Source organism: Belonocnema kinseyi, chromosome 9 (assembly GCF_010883055.1).
Source record: "Belonocnema kinseyi isolate 2016_QV_RU_SX_M_011 chromosome 9, B_treatae_v1, whole genome shotgun sequence".
NCBI lineage: Eukaryota > Metazoa > Arthropoda > Insecta > Hymenoptera > Cynipidae > Belonocnema > Belonocnema kinseyi.
The window spans coordinates 37,856,264-37,879,766 of NC_046665.1; the positions used below are offsets into that span (position 1 = coordinate 37,856,264).

At 31.7% G+C, this 23,503-nt stretch overlaps 3 protein-coding genes across 6 annotated transcripts in view; 2 read left to right on the top strand and 1 right to left on the bottom strand.

Moving 5' to 3' along the window:
- LOC117179355 (protein pinocchio) overlaps nucleotides 1-8,474 on the top strand; it is a 389,711-nt gene extending 381,237 nt beyond the window's left edge. For both annotated transcript variants that reach the window (XM_033371050.1, XM_033371051.1), the window contains 3 exons: nucleotides 627-761; nucleotides 3,688-3,817; nucleotides 5,977-8,474. In XM_033371050.1, coding sequence (XP_033226941.1) covers nucleotides 627-761; nucleotides 3,688-3,817; nucleotides 5,977-6,087 — 376 coding nt within the window. In that variant the 3' untranslated portion in view covers nucleotides 6,088-8,474. The remainder of the gene's footprint in view (nucleotides 1-626; nucleotides 762-3,687; nucleotides 3,818-5,976) is intronic.
- A 609-nt stretch (nucleotides 8,475-9,083) lies between these two features.
- The window catches only part of LOC117179328 (succinate dehydrogenase [ubiquinone] flavoprotein subunit, mitochondrial), a 20,835-nt gene continuing 6,415 nt past the window's right edge, over nucleotides 9,084-23,503 (bottom strand). Inside the window, exons 3-9 of the mRNA XM_033370995.1 lie at nucleotides 19,888-20,286; nucleotides 14,843-15,011; nucleotides 14,560-14,726; nucleotides 14,263-14,489; nucleotides 14,027-14,171; nucleotides 12,221-12,525; nucleotides 9,084-10,657 (exon numbers count right to left, since the gene is read on the bottom strand). Coding sequence (XP_033226886.1) covers nucleotides 10,571-10,657; nucleotides 12,221-12,525; nucleotides 14,027-14,171; nucleotides 14,263-14,489; nucleotides 14,560-14,726; nucleotides 14,843-15,011; nucleotides 19,888-20,286 — 1,499 coding nt within the window. The 3' untranslated portion in view covers nucleotides 9,084-10,570. The remainder of the gene's footprint in view (nucleotides 10,658-12,220; nucleotides 12,526-14,026; nucleotides 14,172-14,262; nucleotides 14,490-14,559; nucleotides 14,727-14,842; nucleotides 15,012-19,887; nucleotides 20,287-23,503) is intronic.
- LOC117179331 (DNA-binding protein MNB1B-like) overlaps nucleotides 10,437-23,503 on the top strand; it is a 15,949-nt gene continuing 2,882 nt past the window's right edge. For 2 of the 3 annotated variants that reach the window (XM_033370999.1, XM_033371001.1), the window contains exons 1-6: nucleotides 10,437-10,551; nucleotides 19,874-20,275; nucleotides 20,537-20,671; nucleotides 20,951-21,050; nucleotides 21,422-21,622; nucleotides 21,708-21,815. In XM_033370999.1, the coding sequence (XP_033226890.1) occupies nucleotides 20,586-20,671; nucleotides 20,951-21,050; nucleotides 21,422-21,622; nucleotides 21,708-21,815 (495 nt within the window). In that variant the 5' untranslated portion in view covers nucleotides 10,437-10,551; nucleotides 19,874-20,275; nucleotides 20,537-20,585. Of the gene's footprint in view, nucleotides 10,552-19,873; nucleotides 20,276-20,453; nucleotides 20,470-20,536; nucleotides 20,672-20,950; nucleotides 21,051-21,421; nucleotides 21,623-21,707; nucleotides 21,816-23,503 lie in introns of those variants that run through there. The other variant, XM_033371000.1, reaches the window with a different exon arrangement.

Below are 23,503 nucleotides of genomic sequence, written 5' to 3' on the forward strand. Positions count from 1 at the left end.
ATTAGAGGATTTATTGATCATTAGGAAATCATCAAGCGCTGATGGTCGATTTCACGTGATTTTTAGATGCTCACATATTCAGAGAACGTAGACCGGTTCTTGATTCATATGGAGAAAATTTGTTTTAATGCAAGTCATTCAAACAATTTAAAAAAATCATCTCGTACTAACAAAATGGAAAAGATTAGAGACAAATAGATAAATCATTCAGCTCAGTTGGTTAGACACTCGGACTTCACCTCAGAGTTCCGGGGTTCGATCCCTGAGCCGGTACCTCTAGAAATTTTCAATGTACCTTTACCGAGGTTCTGGTGGTTCGGAACCCACCTTAAGCTGTAGGTCCCCCCATCGTGTACTTGACTGCAACCCAGTACGTCAATGGGGTAAAAACCAGGCTTTGTCCAACATCTGGGCAGACTGCTCTCATCAGATCACTTGATTGCATTATAAAAATGCGTCCGTGACTGATGATATATACCGGGACAGCCCCGTGCAAAATGATCAAATAAAAATCCAACTCTGACCAAAAATGCCTTCGACATGTCGGGCAGTATAAGACTGTGATAACATTTCAACACAAAAATTTTTTTATGATAATCTAATTTGGATTATATTTTTCATTTCAGGAGCAATGTATCTCTTTCCTGTCACAGCTTGTGCGGAAGTGTTGATGAAAGTAGTTTGCAGGAATCACATCCTCAGTACCAAGATACTATCCTCACCATCGAAGAGCTTCGAACCCAATTGAATTCTTGCTTCACGTAAGTTTCTACTTTTTTAATTTAAATAAAATTCAAACCACAATCTTCTGCATATTATAAATTTGAAAGAAATTTCAGAAAATTATTCCCACATTTTTAATTAAGGGCATGTTGTAGTCTCTGATGGCTGATGTCAAAAATTATCAAATAGGTTTTAGTTGTCGAAGTAAAACTTTTTCCTTAAAAAGACGTACCGCATTATGTATTTTATCATATCTAAACATTACAGACTGATACATTCATTATTTTAAGAATAATTTAGGAAATTTTGCATTTTTATCATGGTTGATAATGCAAATCTGCCTTGTAATACTGTTTGTCTGGCAAGGAATAATTTTTAGAAGGATTTTCGAAAACGAGGTTTATAAAACAAAAATTCTCACTCTTAGCTTTTGAAAGTATGTCTTAAAAAATATTATTCCTTCATATAGTTTTATATGTTTATACTGAAACAATTACAATTTTGTGAATTTTTGATTTTTTGTTGTTGTTTTACCCAATATCTGAGTGATTCTGATAAGTTAGGCTATGGAATCGGCGGTAAAAATTAGATGATTTACCTATAAACCAATAAAAACGGGTTAAAGTTTTGCGTATTTTTAATTTGTCATTACACAATGTAGGTAAATTATACACTTTTTGGGTAAATATTTAAATTTTAACTTAACGAATATTTACAGGGATTGATAGTCAATTATCTGTACAAAGGACTTTTTAATATAATCTTTTAAACAAGTATAGCTAACGCTTTTTTCTTGTTTGTCATTCCACGTCGTATAATCGAATGTTACAGAATGTAAAGTCAGAAGCGGAACACATAAATTTGTTGGCCTTGTGCCTTTTTGCTTGTTTACTAAACAAAGCATCTTATTAACATTAATTTATTCTGAAATACTTGAAATTGTTAAGGAGTAGAATGTTTGATGCACTTTGTGATGGAGAAATTAGGAGGAAAACATTAATAATAATTTGGAGCCTCCGTGCTTTATAAGCTGTGATACATGGCTGTGACCTGTCAAATCTTCTTTTTAAATTTTGCAGACCAACTTTATTTTGTCCTTATTAATTGATAGCATTCCAGCTTTATCACATTTACATGCAGCGAGCTTTAATTCATGTATTGAATCATCCATTTTGAAAAGTCCCAGCCTTTGACGTCATAAGTTGTCGTGTTACACACATTTTTGTCCGCTTCCATATTTTTAAACAAAAGAAAAGTATCGCTGAGATAGTGGGAAACGACAGAAATAATCAGTGCAGGTCGGTCTAGTCCATTCAAGTTTGATTTTTGCCTAAATAATGCAATTGCATAAGTTTCTAATTTATAATGCAATTCAGAAGAGGATCTTAAACCCCCTATCTGTTATCAAGGACACTAAAACGCTGTTCTCAGTTACGTTATAAATCACAAATAAGGAGATTACATTACTTAAAATAAAAATTCAAGTGAGCTAGACCGAGGAGCGTTGATATATTTTCTCAAAATTCAATCGAGATATCTTTTTTAGTTTGAAAATAAGAAGGCCCACAAAATATATAGGAAACACGGAAATTTATAACATAATAGAATATCATTTTTCTTTAAGTTAAAATTATCTCAAGTAAATCTGTCAGGTGCCAATTCTGCTCTTTTTATGCCAACTACAATTTTCACCCGCATTAGCAAAGTATTATAGGATCAAGGTAGAGACTAAGTTATTCAAAGTCAATAAATCATTGTGGACTCAAGCACGTGCTTGACTTTTCACAACGAAGCGAGTACAACCTAGGTATTGTTAGTAGTCGACAAATACTGCAAGGTTTGTCCTTTGTCGTAATTTGAATGAGTTTAAGTACAAAAGACCCTGGAAAGACCGAATTGCAACTTTCGATGATTTCCCCAAGAAGAAATAGAGATATTAAAATATATATCATTTGAAATAAGCCGATTTTATTTTATTCCTTCTTAAAGATTAACAACTTGTAAATGACCGCTCATTATTCAGTTTTTTTTTATTATAGACGGGAGGGGGGCTCTATAAAAATACCTCTCAAACTGAAAGATTTTTCGTATTTTTAAATCGAAAATAAATTAAACTCCGTTTGTTTTCATGGAATTTACCTAAGTAGTATCCACAGAAAATTTATGCAGTTGACATTTCTTATTCCCAAATACACATTTCATTAACTACTTCTGAAAGCAATTATCAGAGTGCACGACGTAGAAAAAGTTGAGGATGAGGGAAAGTGAGTTTGTAATAGAAATCAAGTGAAGAGACTTTCAACTCACGTTTTAATAAATACGATTAGTAATTTTGGTACCTGAAACTTGGTGGGTAAATGGGAGAGAGAAAAAGGTGGACATACAGCAAAATGATTAGAGGTTCCTATATTGGGATTTCTATATTGGGACAAAAAAAATTTAAGTAAGAAGAAGGAAACATTATCCATAAATTCTGTAGTATATATCACTTGTTAAACTCTCAGGCGATACATTTTGTGATAAATTATTTACTAATATCAATAAAGTACAGACATCAGCAAAGATTTGCGCTCCAGTAAATGGGTGGTGTCCCAGATAGCATATAACACGTTCAGATTCATATACTCTGAACAGATGAATATTGCACAACTTGAATCCAGGCGAGAGGACAATAGAATCCGGTGTGATCCAGAGCGAGACGATTAAAACCAGTATTTACGTAGTTTATAATAAATTTTAAGAAAAGCCATTAAACCGAGAATGTTAAACTTGAATCATGCACTAAATTGACAATTTGCCGACTGCCCATTTTTCTATTTAAATTTAAACGCACTAGAAATTACAATGAAAAACTAAAAAATAATAAAGTTATGATTTTTCTGATACAGAAGGAGATTGTAGATTGAACTCTGAGTTTATAAATGATACTAGTTTTTTTAAACAATATATTTCGTTTATTTATAGGTGTGGTGTCTCATGGAGCGAGGAACATGTCTCTCTTGATTGCAGCGAATGTGGCGGCTATTCTCTTCAAAGACCGTGTCCACTATGCGATGGACGTTGCCATACAGCATGGAAACGTGACCTTACCATGGTAAGGGTGACCTTTCAAATCGATCGAAGTAGTCCAAATATTCGAAATAAACGTTACTCGTACCGTTCAGATTTTTCAAACCCTGCAAATCTTGATCATTATTCTAAAATAACATTGGTCTCTGCGGTCGTTCAAGTATTGCACAAGTAAGCCTAAGGGGAAACACTAAATATAGCCATTACTCAAAATACAACAGTTACACCGCTATAATAGCTATTTGTGAATAAGTGCGCAAAATAGACGATACGGGAAATTGCAACAAGAAAAAAGATTCATCTTAAGGTGATATACTAATCTGTTTAACACTATTTTTTGATAAGATGCAGAGTTTTAAGTTTTTGATCAAAAATAACGTTAAACATAGTAAAAATGAAATTTTCAAGAAACGAAACGAGATATAATAAGCTATGTAATGACAACATCGTTTATCTAACACAGATTTACAAATTTGCTTTCAACTATTTTTTTATCAGTCGCGTAGTTTTCGTTTATATCGTGAAATATGTCGTCAAAGTATCAAATTTAAATACAGACATTATGAAAACAAGCTTTTAAACGAGTCGAAAGCGCGAGACACGTGATGATAGTGTATTCGTTATAAAATCCAAAGAACTTCGACAAAAGGGAATTTGCAATCACCAAGTTACACATGTCATTGATTTTGACCTTTAATTTTAAAAGATCTATGCATTATTGAACGCGAATCGCGTATTCCGACAGACGCGCGCCCCAGTCAACATTTTTTCTCTCTTTAATTAAAAACCTTGTGAAAAAAAAACCTAGGAAAAATCTTAGATAATATTGACGAAGAAGGGTGTACAAAGTTCTTACGGATGCTTATATAAAGAGAGACGGGTGTTTAAAATTAGATACCTGTCTTCTACTTTTAAAATGTCGAATCCTCAACATTTTTAAGTTTTTTAAATTTGGACAAGTCTCTAAAGTTCTACTCATAAATTAGAAAGTTTGTTAATATTACAAATTGAGATGTTTTGAAATCAACTTTATTTAATTGAAAAATAAAATATTTTTCAAATGCCTTTTATTTCAATGAATTTCAAAGCTTTTAGATTGAAAGAGATTGAAATGGACCGTTTTCCATTTTTCGAATTAGGATGCATTTTAATTTTCCTGTCTTGGCTCTTCAGATTTAGACTATAATCCGTAAATTTGGAATGTTTTCGAGAAAGTCACAAGTCAAAGACAAATTCTTCAATGAAATCCTATTTCGGACACTGATAAATTCAAATTTTAAACCTTTAAAATTAAATTCTCTTATATCAGAATGTGTTCAAAAATAAAATTGTAGATAGGTTGAATATAAAAATTGGAAAATTCTTAAGTTTGAAAAGGATTTATTGTACCTTTCAGAAAAAGTTTGACTTATAAAAATGTTTTAAAAGTATTTGAAATGACCATCCTTTCCAAAAATTGATATTTTTTATTTTTTTAGTAATTTTACAATAATTTAAATTTAACTTAGTTGTTAAAATTATCATAATAAAAAATATAAGACTATTTGAAAATAATGAATGCTTGTGGCAACCATTACTTGCGTCTTAGAATCCTATTTCTGTCTTGTTGAATTTCGAAATATGCTCCTTTACATCTTTCATCATTTCCCAAAATTGCAGAATGATCGAATCATAATTTTAAAAACTAATTTGGAGGTTAAAGTGTTTGTCATGGTTTAAAATACAGATTCTGCATTCTCCCAATTTATTATTAACATAATGATAAATGTATCAGTTGAAAAATGATAAAAAAACAAAAAGTTGCACGTCTCTCTGGAAATGAAATTTTTTGTTTAATGTGAAAAATGAGACCAATTCGATAGTTGTAATATTTTCGAAGGGCACTGGAACCCTCATTCTTATTATCTGTGGTCAAAGACATGAACTGAAACAATTAAATATATTTCACAAGAAATGCCTCATATTTCAACCTGTCCAAATGATAAGGTTCTGTCTTCGTGAGGGCACTAATGTCTTCAATATAATTTACATAAGATTTCGAAGTGTTTCGAATTCACCAGCCAAAATAGAACCTTTCAATCTGGAAATTTGAAAATTGCAATTCGGACACTTGGACATACGAGACATTTTAAATACGTTTAAAACGAAATTACCTAATTTTTGCTTTGATCTATCTCATTTCAGTCTCATGCAAGTGGAAAAGCAAGGTGGATCGGCGAATGTGGCCTGAGCTGTGGTCCCTCCCTCGAGGAGTCCCTCGTTCCTGCTCTGGAAAAGCTTCGAGCCACTTCGTGAACTCGCCAGAATTCAAGCGAAACCACAACCGTGCACAAGACTTAACCATCACCATCCATTTAGTGTATCACTCATCCACTGCCGTGCGAATCGGGACGACTGAATGAATGCAGATTCCTGAAAGTAAGAGAGAAAGTGTGTAAATGAGAGTGAAATGAAACGAGGAATTCTCAGGAGAAGCTCAGAAGTTCAGGATCGTAATTGGTCATCCTTCAGAGAAGCTCCCAGCACTCCAGGTTCTGACTAAACCGGAGCTGAACCAGCCAGATAGGTCATAATCGAAGAGAAGAGGAAGAGCTATGCGAGTTCCTTTTCACCGCAACACTTCGTAGAATTATAGGAACATCAATATGGATTCGTCCAGACAAATTAGATACACGTACTACTCAAAAATTACAACGATACTTTCATGTTAAAAGAATCTCTCTCGAAATTCACATTGAATTAAATTGAATTCTTCTAACTCCCTGAATACCTGGAATTTTCCTCATTACATGCATCATTGTGAAGCCCTTTGATGCCTCCAACTTCTTAGAATTCTTGGACTTCAAAATAATGTATAGAATTGCAGATGGATCAAATTCAATCGATTATAATGAAAAAAGTGAGCTTGCAACAAAGGCGATGCTATAATTAAATGTCAATGTTTTCTTGATGTGAACAGAAAAACGAATCTCTGTAGACAACGCGTTGAATATTTAAGATGGGATATTGAGGAACCCACATGGCTTGGAAACTTCTGTTAGCGAAAACAGGAGACTTACTTATCACCTCTTTATCGAAATTAGCCCATTTATAAATGTCGCTCTAACAATATAATATTACGAGAAATTAAAAGTGTAAAACTCTACAATTGTAAAATGTGGAATGTATTCAAGTTAGAAATGAATTATGATTTTCCGTGCATGGCGATAAGTATTATTCTCCTGATTCGAAATCAATTCCGCGCAAACTTTAGACTTCCTATTCTGGAAAGTGAAACATTTGAAAAAACGTAAAGACTGCCTTTAACTTTGTTTTGTTTTACTGATGCTTCCTTTAGTAGCGTACGCTCTTGTTCTAGCAAGACGTGACCCTGACGAATGATCTCTCTTGAAAATATTTCTCGAAAAATCGTCAACTTTATGAGGATTGCTTGATTTTAGGTGAATTAAGTGCAGATTGAGGTTCGCCAGGGTCTACTCGTGCAACTTTATTAGCGTCGTCGCACTTCGAATTGTTCCATTTCCGTTTTAAATGTAAATTTCGATTTCAGCTACATATTGTCATTGTCAAAATGGAGTGTTTCTTTTATAAAATAATAATTGTATCATCTAGAGATCATTCTACACATGTAAATTGTAAAGTGTATATTTGTTTCGGAATTTTCGTGACATTAACTTGACGGTATTGGATATTGTATGTAAAAAAATTGAAGAAAGACGTTGTAAAATTGGAAATGTTGCGACCCTCATACGACTAAATTAGCGCGTAGGAAAATCGCGCTCGTACGCGAAATAGTGTAAGTGCACGTGATCAGCCATTGAAGATTTTTTCGCAGCGATTGGAAAATCTTAAGCTCGAAATATCTCGCATTGTCCGAAGAATGTGTCTGTATGTTAAACGAATAATAGACTAATTAATGAAAATGATAGGGTAAGCGAGGGAGAAGAAATCCAAAAGGATTTTTCTAGGTCGCAGGACGTATCTCTCCTCGCCTCTATTTCTGTCATTACATATCTTTTACATCGCAATAGGGAATTGATTTTCTAAAGTGCATTTATGCTCTGTAATTAAATCGCTCAAATTGTCCACGCCTTAATGTTTTCAGCAATAAAAATATGATTAACGAAAAATTGAACAATAAAAGGAGAAAAATAGAACTTTTTATTGTGTTCTTATTGAACTGGAAGAATAGATTGAAGAAAGGATATGAAATTTTCTGAGAATACGTCTTGCACAACCGATGAATTAGAATTGAAAATAATGAAAAACTGTATTCTGCAGCGATGCATAGTGTAAATTTTATCTCATTGGAGAAAGCATTTACGCCTGTAGCAAAATAATGATAATGACTGCTTTTAATTTCGTATCGAAATATAATTGATGACTTTTCATGCACAATGTCCTATGAGACTAGACAAAGAATTCTCCTCATCGCTATACCTTGTTCCGTGTGTGAGATCATATTTTGCAATCATAGTAATTCATCATCATTGTTAACTATTGAAGAAAAAAACAGTTAATTTCAAGTTTTCTAAAGTATTATGGTATTGTACTTGAATCAAATTCTATTATAATGCTTTGGAAAATCTCGCTCGTGTAATTTTTATTTAATATACGAAATTATTATTTATGACCATAACGTTGAAAGATACGGACTTAATAAACGATATTTGTCAATAGTACTAAGCATGTTCATCTTGACATTTTCAACCCAATCCTTTAAGTTAAATGCATATAGATTTTATGCTAATTTCAACGTTTTTAGAATTCATTTTGGAGTTTGAAAAAGAAAATATTGAAATAATCTTAGAAAAAATTTACAAATTTCAATATAATTTGTAGCATTGTCAATTTTTTTTTACTTTTTTGCCGTTTATGATAATTCTCATGATTGAAAAAAATGTTTACAATCGGTTAAATGAGTTTAATATTTTCTAACACTGACAGTGTTAAATTATTTAAATATTTTTAAGAATTGAAATTATGAGTGATATTTTTATGAACAATTTAGCCACCTAAATTGACATCACTTGAGAGTCGCTCAAACACAAGCTCTCAGCCGACAAATTTTACAAGCGGTGATAGAATCCTGGACCTCAATTATTCGTAATTATAAAAATATATTATAATAAATTCATACAATATTGTAGAATAATCTTATCTTTTATAAACTAATTTTGTTGTGCAATTTGAAGAAATGTTCAATTTAAGGGGTGGATAACTTGCAGTATTTGAAAGTAAATAAGCTGTCAAGGAAAGAAGGAAAGCCGGATTAAAATAAAAAAGACTGGTTATAATTTCGATCCAAATTATTTTTGTTTTATTGATAATCGTCACAGTTATTTTCAGACATTCACCATTCGCAAAAGCATTTTCGCATGACCAGAACCAGTGATAACTAAATGATTCTATACTTGTGCCACAAAGTGTTTTTTTTTACTTTATATTAAAACTGAACTAAAAGTGAAATCACGCAACGCAGTAACAATCGCCAATGAAGAGACAAAGGAAGAATCTGAAAGCGCATCAGCTTTCGTCTGCTTCCCTTTTCGTAGTCGCTGAATGTAACAAACATTATCGAAGGAATTAATTTCTTTAATTATTGATTCCATTCAACAGAGTTACGCACAGTTCAATGTGCAACGGTCATAATCGATTGCAGAAACTGATTAAAATACTGATTCTACATAATTTTTTCAGATCCGTGTTGTAATACTTTGATTAAAAAGACAATAAAGAGAAAAGGATAAACATTCTCGCAGTCAATCTACTTTTCATTCTGTTAACATTTAACGACTCTGGATTATTAGATTTAATGCTCTCACTTTTCGATCTGTTTTTTCTTTTGCAAATGTTATTCGACAAATGCTTCTTTTTTTCGTTTTCTTGAAGATTTTTCTTAACCGTCATGTATGGATGTATGTACAAGTCGAAGGTATTTGCAGCAATTCAAAAAAAACTGTTTCTAGCACTTTTTCCTTTTTTTTTTAAATTTTCCTTGCGTTCAAAATAAACGCCAGTTTGTATTATCACGTTGCCGTGAATGCGAATTAAGTATAAAGCCGCATAACAAAGTGCCAAAGTTATGCTACACGATCTCTTAAGGAGCAACTACGTAAATAAGTGAACTATTTGAAATTTGATCGAAAACAAAAGTCAAGAACATCTCGTAAAGAATATAGAAAGCATTTCTGAAAAATATCAATAACATTAAAGCAGATACTCGATAGTCTTATCGAAAAAGTGAATTAAAAATTGTTTTCTTTTTAAAACTTTCATTTTTCCTTTACAAAGAAGTTTTAAGTTTCCCAAAAAAAATCGAAAAAAAATCGTCAGGGTTTCGGACAGACGTATACAAATATAGACAAAGAACGAGACTTCTCCTTAAAAGGCGTGCGACTTAGATTGATAGTAACATATTACCTAAATCCTAATATAATACAGCTGTATTTTTTCTGCGGAGAGATAGTCAGGGCTTCTTTTCTCGATACAATAAATAAGGTCAGCATCAATATCCTAAAAGGACGTCTGAGATCGCCCGCTGGACGTGCAAGCATTGACAAGAGTAAACTTTGGTGCACGACGAAGAAGATCGAGAGAATAAATTAAATCATTGCTTATTGGTGAAACGATCGATGATTAGCAATAATTGGGTCGCTCCGAGTTTTGACTGACTCGCATTCCAGTTGGCATTCGGCGCGCGTATAATCCACATCATGTAACCGGATGTCGGATGAGGAAATTCAGACTAAATTACAGGTGAGTCGTAGTTAATAATCTAGTAGGAACGGATCGCGGGTGGAACTGTCTTGCATTCATTGAGGTCCAGCGTTTCGTCTATAACCGGTCTGTACTCGATTGAAACCTAAAAAAGAGAAACCATTTTTATTTTATATAGTATTTAACATAACCAAATCATTTTCGGTCATTTCCAGGTTTAAAACATATTTTCCTGGCCTTTGAAATTAAAGAATGCGAGTAATTCAGGTGAATTTTTTTTTATTTGCATCAACAAATAAATTCATTGTCTTTTTTAGAGTTCAACATTGAAATTAAAAATTTTTGATGTTAATTTTCTTGTCTACATGGCCTAGAATCAATATTTTGAAAATATTTATTTTAAAATTGTGAAAAAAATGCGGAACTAGAGAGTATTTTTTTCACCATTTTGAAATCAATATTTAAAAATTATTGATTATAGGCCATGTAGACAAAAAAATGAACATACATTTTTTAAATACAGTTAAGGGTCAAAACCCCTAACATTAAAAATAATTTGAAATTTAAAATACCTTCAAAATTAAATTACTCTTCAGCACGTTAGAAATTAAATAATTGCAATTTCGAAACATTCAGCGTTAAGAACTGAACAATTCCAATCTTCGTTACAATCTGGACTATTCTTTAATTATAATTGTGCTATTGAAACGTCTTTTCTATACTGAAACTTTGAAAATATAATTTTTTATTTCAATCGTAAAAATTATGTTATTTTCAAACTGTGGCACTTTAAAAAGTTGAACCATTTAAATTTTAATTGTAATTTGAAATAGCAGCGTTCTGTGTTCGACATTGAACATTCAGAACTCTGAAACTTTAACCATTCACAGTTAAACTAGTTTTTCAAATTTATTATGGAAGCTTCTATGTAAAATAGTTTAATCTTGAATAATTTGAATTTAAAACCATACCATTCTGAACGCCTTTTTAAATTATTTGAATTTGTCTGATTTATAAAGCTTGAGCCAGTAATGATTCTATTTCAAAAGTATTAAACGTATTCTAATTGTTAATCAAACGATATTCTATCAGTTAAACGGATCGCGTTGCCACTGGCATCAAGTTCCAACAGAAGAAATGATTAATTGCGACTTAGTTCTTATATACTAACTGTATACTAACACAATATTCATTAAAGTCGTCGAGTTCAAATATTTAGTTCAATATTTAAAATCATCAAGTTAAAATGAATAAGGTTTTAAGAAATTACTTTTATTTATTGATAAATTAAAACTGTCGAAATTATGCAATTGCAAGCCCTTCATAGGTTTATACATTCAAAACGATCTTCTTAAAACTTGAATTGCAAAATGATAAACTTTTTAATTTTTAGAGTTAGACATTGCAGACTCAATGATCTTAATTTATAATATGCTAAAAATTCAATATTACAACTGCAAAGTTTTAAGGCTGTAAACTTTGGCGCACTTAAAATTGTGCAATTTCAAATTAGGATATTATAAATTTTGAAGAACTCCAAATCGAACAAATCAAAAAATGTCAGCATTTCATGTGTCATCAAGGCAAGTGCCATTTAGAGTTACTGCACAGTTTTTGTTCACGAATATAAATTTGTTAAAATTCCGACAAATAGACATAAATTTAGTACATTTCCAGAAAATGTTAAAATTAAAGAATTTCATCTTACGTCTCCAGTTCTCGGGTTGACTCTTGTAAGGGTGTGTTTTCTCCAGTGCTGTTCGATAGGTTTGGGCTGTTGACCATCCAAAGGTTTGCTGTAATCGTATTCGTCAATTCTATCTTTGAAATCCTCTCTCGCATGTGCTCCTCGACTTTCCTTTCTGTTTTCAGCAGCCGTAATAGTCTGCACAGCGTTTATCATTAAATTTTGAAGCTCAAGGGTCTCCACCAGATCCGAGTTCCAAACAAGGGACCGATCTGCGACTTTAACTTCGTCTTGCTTCTTGTATATATCACTCATTTTCTTGCAACCTGGAAACATTAGAATTAGAAGATTATGCTTGATTTTTATTTTGAAAATTAACTGAATTGAGAATACTAGACAATTTGAATAACAAAATTCCTTGACTTTGTCAGGCCTTACATTATCATACATTTTCACATAAGCTCTTGTAAAATTAAGTCAGTCAGGGTGTCTAACGATTCTCAGGAAAAAAATTCAAGGTATTTTCCAGGCGTTCTTTGCACAAATTTTTCCAAATTTGTTCAGAAAATTCAAGAACCAGTAAATATTTTATTATAATCTTAGTTTCATTTCAAAGAGAGGATTTTTGACGTTAGTTCAGGGCAGAAAGGTCCGTTTGGCGATGCTGAAAGCTATAGACTCAAGAGTTCAAAGTTTGATTCGTAAAATTTGGACTTGCATTTGCCGGCAATTTCCTCAACAGATCTAACTGAATGGTAAACAAAACTTAGGAAATGACATAAGTAAATTTCAGCAAATTTCCGGTCCGAATTTAGCGACGTTTCAATTTTTTCCAATCATTTCCCTAAAGCATTCAGAGATTGGGAGTTAACAACAAAAAATTGGTCAAAAACGGAAAATAGGTCAATCTTACACACATGCTATCTTGGACCCCATTTATCGAAAATATTTCAAGCAGGCAGTAGGGCTCAATCAATGCGGAATTTAATAAGATTTTTAAGGGTTTTTATCAAATCTTGTCTGGTAACTTACATTTTTGTAAGTGGTCGTACAACTTTTACCGGTAATGTATACGTAAAAATGATCAATTGCAATTTTTTATCGACCAACCATTTTGAATCCAAGCAGAACCATAAATAATAGTCGTCGCATAAGCGGCACCCTATTCAATTACAAAAACTTTGATACAATTAATAATTTAATTTAGCAGAAATCAAAATACTATTTTGGAAATAACCCAATATGCGCGTAATAAAATTCACATTGTATTTTATTAAATATTTAAATAATATTAATTTGTAAGAAATTATTGATTTTTGGGAAAAATTAAAAACGCTATTTTGAACGTTACTTTAGAATTCGATAACATTGTTCATATTGTCGCTTAGCCCAAACCGCTAAGTTCAACTGAAAATAAATATGAAAGTCGCTAACAAATATTAATTAATCAGTTCTTAAATTAATAAAGATTACTAAAAACAAAAAACTTTACTTTCAGAATACAATATTTAAATATATTAATTTTTTATTTAGTGAATATTTTTCTCCGTCTTTTTATATTTTAAAAATCCGTTCTATGAGAATGACTCATTTTAATTCTGAAATTGAAAAGCAATATTTCTTCTTCTAAACGAGATTTTCCTTTTATAATATACTAAAACATAAACACTATTCTACGCATTTAAATAAAATAAATGTTTTATAAGCCAAGAATAAAGAATATGAAAATTCAAGGAGAATTGCAGATCGTCAAAGTTGTTAGAAACCCTGATCAGTTTACACATAAGACGAACTAGAATTTTTAATATGGAATAATTTATTAATCACCTTCTTGCAACGTCTGCGCCTCTCTGAAGACGGCAGCGTGCGTCTGCATCGTTTTCTGCATATTCAGCCTTAATTCAGCCGTAGAAATAGAACCATTAGCGTTCCTCAATGCGTCCAAATTAGCGACAGATTCTTCTCCCGCGTTCTAAACACAAAATACAATATAAAAGATCCAAAATTATTTTTAATATTACTAAAATTAATATATATATAAATATCTTCAATCTAAAACTAACAGGACTGAGTCTTCCAATCGGTTCTCCAGGTTTATTTTCTTGGGCGATCGTTTTCGCGCACGCTCGGCCAAAGACAACGAGATCGAGAAGAGAGTTCGCGCCGAGACGATTAGCACCGTGGACAGAAGCGCAGGCAGCCTCGCCACAAGCATAGAGACCAGGAACAACTTTGTCCTGATTGTTTTGACTTGTTAGAACTTGTCCTTTGTAATTCGTTGGAACGCCACCTGCAATCATCGAAGTCTTAGAAAGATTTCCGGAGACTTAAACTGGGTTGAGTAGGTAAAGGAGAGATACCCATGTTATAGTGAACAGTTGGCAAAACTGGAATTGGCTCTCGAGTTACGTCGACTCCTGCAAAGATCATCGCAGTCTCGGAAATACCGGGTAATCTTGCAGCCAATTGCTCTGGCGGCAAGTGGTGAAGTTGGAGGTAGATGTGATCTTTTTCTGGACCGACGCCTCTGCAAAATTAAATTAAGCCGGTAAAATGAAAAGTATTATTGGTGAATTAATTTTTTTAATTAGAGTATATTTTTTAAGTTCTAGTTTTTTTTTTATTTCAAGATCAATTTCTCACCGGCCCTCGCGAATTTCGATTGTCATAGACCTTGAAACAACGTCGCGAGACGCGAGATCCTTTGCGACTGGCGCGTATCTTTCCATAAATCTTTCTCCCTCGCTATTTATCAAATAGCCTCCTTCTCCTCTGCTTCCTTCCGTAATAAGGCAACCAGCTCCGTAGATTCCTGAAGAGTTGATTTCAAAGGTTTAAATTTAATAAGGGACAAAAAAAAAAGATAAAACAAAACCATGTATAGAGAAAGATTACATACATTTTAAAACTTGATTACGTGCTTAAAATCGAAACATTTTAAATTATAATTTTTTTTAATTGATCATTTTATAATTGGACGCGCTAAAAAATGTGTAATTTTAACTGTAGAGCATGCAATGTTTCACATGCAAAACATTTAATCTGCAATGCCAAGTTGCACAAATGTTTTGAAATTTCGAAAGTATAAGAATGATAAGTAGCTAATGTTGTTAATTGGAGGCTACCATAGTTATTTAATTTAAAATTATAACCGCATAAAATTGAACAATTTATTTTATTGATATCAATATAATAAGAAAAATGTCTGAAAAGATTAAGAGTTAAACCATTCCAATTTTAAATAATAATAACTTCGAAATGAGTCGGAAGCATGAAAGGAAGAATTCACCGCTGAATTTCCAATTGGAAACTTAAAGTGTTTTAATTAAGCCGTCTAATCGTCTGGAAATTATGGAGCAATAAAGTGAGAAATTTGTTTGTAAGAATAAACGCTGTGTTTAAATTATGGTTTTAACGTCTTTGACAGATGCTCGAATTTCACTTATATATAAACTAAAAAGACTTGCAGTTTGAATTATTCCGAAATTGGAATAATTTCCTCCTTCTACTATTTGCAATAAACAAAACTTAGGGGAGAAGAGGGTACGTTGGCGCAACTACAAGAAACAGTGAATTTAATAGAAAAATATACAACCGTAAATAATGGAAAAATATACTTCAAGTACCCTAATATCTTGAGTATCGTAAGTGGAAGAATATTTTAAAATAAAAAATACATAAAATAGGATAATGATAGTTTTTCTTGAGTACTGCACCAGCGTAAAGTCTCCCGCCACTTCAGGTAATTTGGCGCACGGCTATTATTATTTGATTCAATTACCCTAAAATTAAACAAAAATCTCGACTTTTCACTACAGTAAAGATGACGCCTTATTACTATTTTTAAAAAGTTACATCATTTTTACAAATTTAAACAAAATATGAAATACATTTTCGCAAAGGATTTAGTGATTCTTAAAACCACTTTCTTGAAAAGTTCGTAAAGTTGCAGTATACTGGAAATTTTTTTTTCTTGATGAAATTTGAAAACTTTCACCGAATAGACAGAAATTTTTATGCTTTCCGAAAATGTACATTAGTGAAAATTCGACTTCTACTTCCAACCATACATTTTGTAACAATACAATTGATTTTTCTTCCAAATTTAAAAATCTTTGGACGAAAAGCATATAAAATACGAGTTATTGAGTATTTCATAAGGCGTCATTTTGAATTTTTCCAAATTTTGATTTCAAGAAATGTTTGTTTAGAATAATGTAACCTTTTAATTGACACCTGAAAAGTTGACACCGAGAACAAAGAAATAATTACTTTGAAAAACAACATTTGGGCGGCCATTTGTAATTTTTTCAAAATTTGTCACTTTAATTGTCATCGCGTGTTTTCTAATAGATAAATCTGCCTCTTGTAAGAATTTGTCGATATTTTGTTATCAATTGTGGAAATTGTAATTTTGATTCAAATTTAGGAATCTGCCACTTTTTAATTAAAACAAAATCGTGTAGGTATATTTTTTTCAAATTGTCTAAAGATTATGATTGTACAGTCAAAGGATTCCGATAAAATATTAAAAAATTAACTGCATTTCAAAATTTATGGTACTTTTCCGCATGTTAATTGCATGAGAAACTTGCCACATGTTAATAATAACTGATTTCGTTCAAATTTGGTGGACATCATTTTTTTGTCATTCAAGAAAAATAGGGAGAGGGGGGGGGGGCAAGAAGAATCCAAAATCGAAAAATAAGGACCACCCTGATATTGACGGTTTAGACTATTTATCAATATAATTGTCATAGAGACGTATAGTTTATTATTTGAAAGCAGAAGATTTACTTTATCTAAAGTAAAGAATTTCGGGATGTAAAATTTCTTAATTTAACCTCTGGGAAACAACAAATTAGTATTGGTAAGGAAAAACCTTATTTTGTCGACTTCTTCCAGACTATTTATTCGGTAATTTATACATGACGTTTCGGAATCAGACCGATTCACTCATTCTCCTCATCATTCTCCACGTTAAGACCAATGGAAAAATTTATCACGTATTTTCTGAATTGCCCCTTATTATAATACTTCTTCTCTTTATCATTTAGTCAGTGACTATAAAAAACGTTTAATTTAATAAGTATAGATGTAAAGGTTTTTTCATGGGAAGACTTTTTATGGTGTTTTGGATTCAGGCTTGAAAGGCAGGGGAACCCTTCAAAACAGAAATTAACCATTTTGGTTTTTTAAATTTAATTGCTACCCACTCAGAAAGTTTTAATATTTAAAAATTTGTCATTGATATTTGTTATTAGGTCTGTAAATTAAATCGGTTTCTTTAATTTGTTTTCTGGTAACTCTTGAACAAACATGAATTTTTTCCCGCCCTAAGGTAGTTTCAATGGGTGAACCTTAAGCTTTGAACCACAATAAAATAGATCTGTGATAATAGGTGGCGGCACTGTGTACTTGACAGTCCGCAGAGCCGCCACCTATTAGATTGTCTTTTGAAATACCTGAGGACGGGAAAACATTCAAGTCTGACCAAGCCTCACAAGACATAAAAGTAAAGGCACCAAATCAATGTGTATACCTAATAAAAATTTAGATAATTCCCTACTGAAAATGCCTATACAGTAGGGTCACCATCCGTCCGGATGTTCCCGGACGTATTCTCATTTTAGAGCTTGTGTGAGTTGTCGTACAGGATTTTTTACTTTGTCCGGTTTTTATCCCGATTTTTCAAGTTATAAATTTTTATATTTTAATCAACTTTTGCACCTTTTTTTACCAAATTTTATAATCCAATACCATCTAATGATTTCTTCGTCAATTTACAAGATAAAATACTTTTAAACATTCCTACCATACGAAAAATATTTATGTGTGAATTTTTGATATTGATTAAAATGCATCAGGGTTAAAAAAAAATACGATATTGATAAAATTCAATAAAACAGTTAATTTAAAAAATACGTTTGAAACATATCTTTTTTATTTCATTTTTTGCATTCTACTATGTCCTACTTTGTATTTTTTTTTAACTTCTCGGTCGTACGTATCTTGCCCTCCTTTTCATACTTTTCTGTCCTACTTTGTTACCTTTTTCAACACCTTACTATATAGGTTCCTATATAGGATCCTATATAGGATCCTACAGAGGAACCTATATGTTTCACCTATAGAAAATTACATAGGATCCTGTAAAGGATTCTAGAGGTTCCTGTATGGAAACATAACTAGATGTGCAGTAGTTATTCTATGGAACTTACGGCTACGCAGAAGTATTTTTGGTCCTCCAGGAGCATCTAGAGACATACGTACCATTAGGTACCTTATTAAGGACGGCCCTATATAGGCACCTATATAGGATTCTATGTAAGTTCTTATAGGTAGCAGCTATAGGTGAAACATATATGATCCTGTGCAGGATCCTGTGTCGAAATTTTCAGTAGGATTGCAAAATTTAACTTTGAATTTAATAGTTACTAATGACACAAAGACCGTAAGTGGCACTTTTTCCTCGTGTAAAGTTGCAAATAAGCTTTTTATTGAAATTGAGATTTTATATAGTTGGAATCGTTTAAAAAAGATGCATCTTATTGTGTTAATAAAAATTAATAGTGTTCATAATAATTAATTGCAAAGAGGAGATTTAAGTCACGTCGGTTTTTATACACCGTAAAAAGGGCGTATAATGCTATCAAAAGGGCATATTTAAGCGAATTCTTGTAAAAAGGCTTTTTACACTGGACGTATATTTTATTATACGCCCTTTTATTGTAGTGCGGCTTGTGAATTTTAGACTTAACTCAATTTTGATTACATTTCATTAAAAATTATTAAAATTTTAAAATAATTTTTCTAACGATGAGTGTGAAACGATTGGTTTGCTTAGAAATGATGTACGGTGTTTGAAAATTGCCATACGAAGTCGCAACTGGGTAAAATATTATTTTATACACCAAGAGAGAGAAGAGGGATTTTGTTGATGAGTGGCATGTTTGCTGAACTCACCTATGACTTGTACTGAAAATATACACAATCAGTAAAATCCCTCTATCCCACAATATTTTATATCAAAAAATGCATTGATATAGGTCGTGTTTTTCATGCCTGTGGACCAAGTGCCGCTTTTCAAGGTCATAAGTATGCAATGGCCATGTATATCCATATCGTTAACAATTATGAAGGATATTACGTATCTATGAGCTGATAAGGGAAAATTCAGGTTCGCTTCACAATCATGAAAAGCTGCCGTATTCATGCATGAGTATAGGTCCTAGGCCTATAAATATTGTTTCAGGGGCCAATTGCAGATTAAAAAATCGCACTTGTGATGGAGGTGTGATAAAAAGTCTTTCAAAGTTGGAGGCTCTTAATTGCAAAGGTTTTTAAAACGTAGACGATTGCATTTTACCATTCTTCAAAATATAATATTTTTCTTGAATGAAATAGAGCTAAATAATGAAAATAAACATTGAACTTGCAAATTTGTTGCTATTACTTTGGTATTGATTACATTCCAGTACTTTCAAGAACCGTAGAAACCTTCAGGATTCTAGCCCTTGCATTTTTTTAAATCTTTGTGATTAAAAACTTATTTAATTAACAATTCAGTCATTTTATCTAGAAATCTTTATATTTTTAAGATTTCAAGAAATAAAATCTGTGCCAGGATCTAAAAACTAAAAAATTGGCTAACTTGTCTAATTTTGTTTAAAGGTTTAAAAATGTACCAGTGGGGTGAAACTGGACGAATTCGAGGTCCTGGTTCGGCAGATTGGCTCTGGATACCATCGCCGTGCCGTCTCCGGTACAAGTGTGCGCCGAAGTGCATGAGAAATAGGCTCTTCCATATCCTCCAGTGGCCAGGACGGTGTTCTTAGCATGGAACCGATGAAGCGAACCATCTTCCAAACAGAGTGCAATTACTCCTCGGCATTCCCCACCCTCCATGAGCAAATCCAGCGCGAAATACTCAACAAAGTAGTTGCAATCGTAGCTCAAAGATTGTCCGTAAAGTGTATGAAGTAAAGAATGTCCGGTTCTATCGGCTACACAACAACACCTGTGAGCTTGTCCACCTTTTCCGAACTTCAAAGACTGTCCACCAAAGGCCCTTTGGTAAATTTTGCCTGCAAAATAATTTTAAGTAACTTTTTTTAGTATTCAAAATGACCTCTTCCAAAAATTACAATATTATTTGAATATAAAATAGAACGTTTGAAGTTGCACGTGCGATTTATTTTTGCAGTATTGAAAAATTGAAAATCTAGTAGACAAAACAAAATAAATCTACGTGGCAGCGTAGTTAAGAGGTTTGTTATTTTCCAATCATTAAATATGCAACTAGAAAACAATTTTTTATTCCAACTGTCATTTCAGGGCTTATGCGAATTACAACGAATTACATTGAAATATTCAGACAAGAAAGATGGAGCAGAACAAAAATCCAAAAGACTCTAAGGATAATCAAAAAGCGGGTAAAAGTGATACAAATCATAAACCGAAAAGAATTAGGCAAGTTTTTATTATCTATAGTTCAAATTGATGACTTATTTTTTAAATAATAATTATAAAAATTAGTTCTTATAAACTTCTAAATTATTAAAATTAAAATTTTGCAATAATTATCCTTCTTTAGTGAGAAATAAAAAGAACATTTTGACAAATTGAGAAAACTTTCAGCTTGACAATTTTAGAAACATTTCACTCAAATATCTGGTGGTGACTGATATTCACAAGTTATTTTGATATTTATAAAATAGATAGGTTTTTTCAATTCTTTGTTTTTCACAGAGAGATGTCGCAGTCTAGGTCGTCAAATCGAAGAGCAAGCTTGGCAAATTCTTGGAAAAGCGCAAATGCTTTTATTAATTTTATGCAAGATTTCCGCAAAGTAAGATTCAATAATTTTGTAATGTATTTGATAAATAAATGATATTTTATTAAAATGCAGAAAGAAAATATTGAGAAAAAAATGCAAGAAAATGAAACAGAATTCTTTTCAAAAATTCCAACTGTATTGCTCTATTCGATAGAATATATATTTTTGAAACATTTCAAAATTATTTTTATAATTTTGTACAGAATAATCAGACATTAAAAATTACGTCAATTTTAATTCAGAAAATGGAAAAAATTTTGATCTTTCTCTAATAATAGGAGTATCTTACAATAAAAATGTAAACTGAAAGGAACCAAATATTTTGAAATATTATCAATATTGTTGTAAAAACTAATAAAAAATAAACATTTTTAAATGAACAGCAAAATCCAGATGTTAAAAGTCCTCACACATTTAGACAAGCTGGCGAAACATGGCAGAATATGTCAAAGGAAGATAAACAACCCTACGTGGATGCCGCAAATGGAGTGAAAAGGCAAAAACTAAGAGACGATCAAAGTGTTAAAAAACGAAGTGTTACTCCTGCTTCGAAAAAAAATGCTCTAGCGACGAAGAAAGAGGAGGTTGGTTTTGATACAATACCCAATTATCATGGCTGGATTTTTGTACATTAACTATTTCAATAATTAAAAATCTTTCCAAAAAAAGCCAAAATCAAAAAACCATGACCCGAACGAAGGATCAGATTCAGCAGCATCTACGGAGGCTCATACTGATGAAACATTAACTGCCGATGAATCAGGCGGCGATGAGTAGGTAAAGAAAAGTTTTATTTTTAATTTGATTTTTTACTTGATTACAAAAGTATTTTTATATAATTTATGCGCTAGACTGGAACTTGGAATTATGGCGTCCGAGTTTCTGTCCTTCCGAGAACTGATGACCTCGCAATATGGCGATGTGCGTGACGAACAGGCTACTGCGAGCAGTGCTAAAAACCTTTCATAATTCCAAGTTCCAGTGTATGCTTAACTTTGTGAAACTTTTCAACATAAACATCTACAACATTGTGAATTTGGATAAGTCGGGAATGTTTTTGTAAGTGACAAAATAATGTATTTGAATGTGAAACCTGGATTTCTTATTAAATTAAATTTTTAAAGAAATTTCCCTAAAAATTAATTAAAACCTTTTTAAATCTGTCTTTAAATATTAAGATTTTAGGCATCAAATTAAAAAAAAAATGTCAAGATATTACGAAATAAATCGTAACAGTTAAAAATATTTCCAGGTGAAAATATTTTTCGAATTTATTAGAACCTTCCAGAAGCATCTAGATTTTCCTAAATATTTTCCAAGGATTTAAAATATTTGAAATATGTCACTTTTGAAAAATTCTACAATATTTCAGATTTTACTTTTAAATATGAAATAATCCTCTCAAATAAATATCATAATTTGAAATGTAATTTTATACTAGCAAAAAAACTTCAATTTCTTTGGTGTTAAATTTTTCATGGGTCTAAATATTCCAAGATCTTCTATGAAATTCAAAAACCTTCTAAAATAATGACAAATACTTGAAAAATTTAAATTATTATTGTAAAATCTTTTTCCACAATCTTAAACCGTTTAGTTTAACATCTATCAAATATGCATATCTGGAATCTTTTAAAACATTCTATTGAGCCATCTTCAACAATTTACAATATTTTAAAACATCCCAGAACGAAGATGATGATTTAAAAGTCTGAAAAATTCCCTGTCATTTCACGGTCTGCAAAAAATTGACCTTAAAATTAAATCTTTTAATGTGTTATATTTAAAACTACAAATGAGAGCTTCAATCATAAAAAATAAAAAAATTTTGATGTTTATTCTTTACATTTTCTAATTATAAGCCTTCGAGATTCTACCTTCAATAAATATACACTCAAACATTTCCAAATTTGAAGTGCTCAGGTATGCAGATTTTCAAATTAGAAGCATTCTATATTACATTATTTAAAATAATCCAAATATTAAACTGTATATTTGCACAATTTTAAATGATCGATATAAATTTGAAATTATTCAATCTTAACCCACTACCGCCCTTAAAACTTTCTTTTTTTCTGAATTTTGAGATATTTTGAAATAAGTTGAAGGGTTCAATACAAAATGGTTTCGCTTCAAACAGTACAAATTTTAATGTAATTTCTCATTAACCCTTAAACGGCCAAAACGCCACAACCGGGACACTGCTTTTCAACGGCCAAAAACTAAGACTATTCGACACTAGAAAAAATTGAGACACATATATTTTTATTGCTTAAGATCTCCTCTCTCCGACGGTGCCAATGAAATTCCTCAAAAAAATTATTTATTATCCCAAAATGCAGTTTAAACAAAAAAAACGTGACTTTTCGTGCCTATTTTTTTGTTGTGAACCATTTTCCAAAGCTTTTCGAGTCTGTAATTAACCTGGAATCTCACTAACGGGTGGAATAAATGTCTAAACTTTG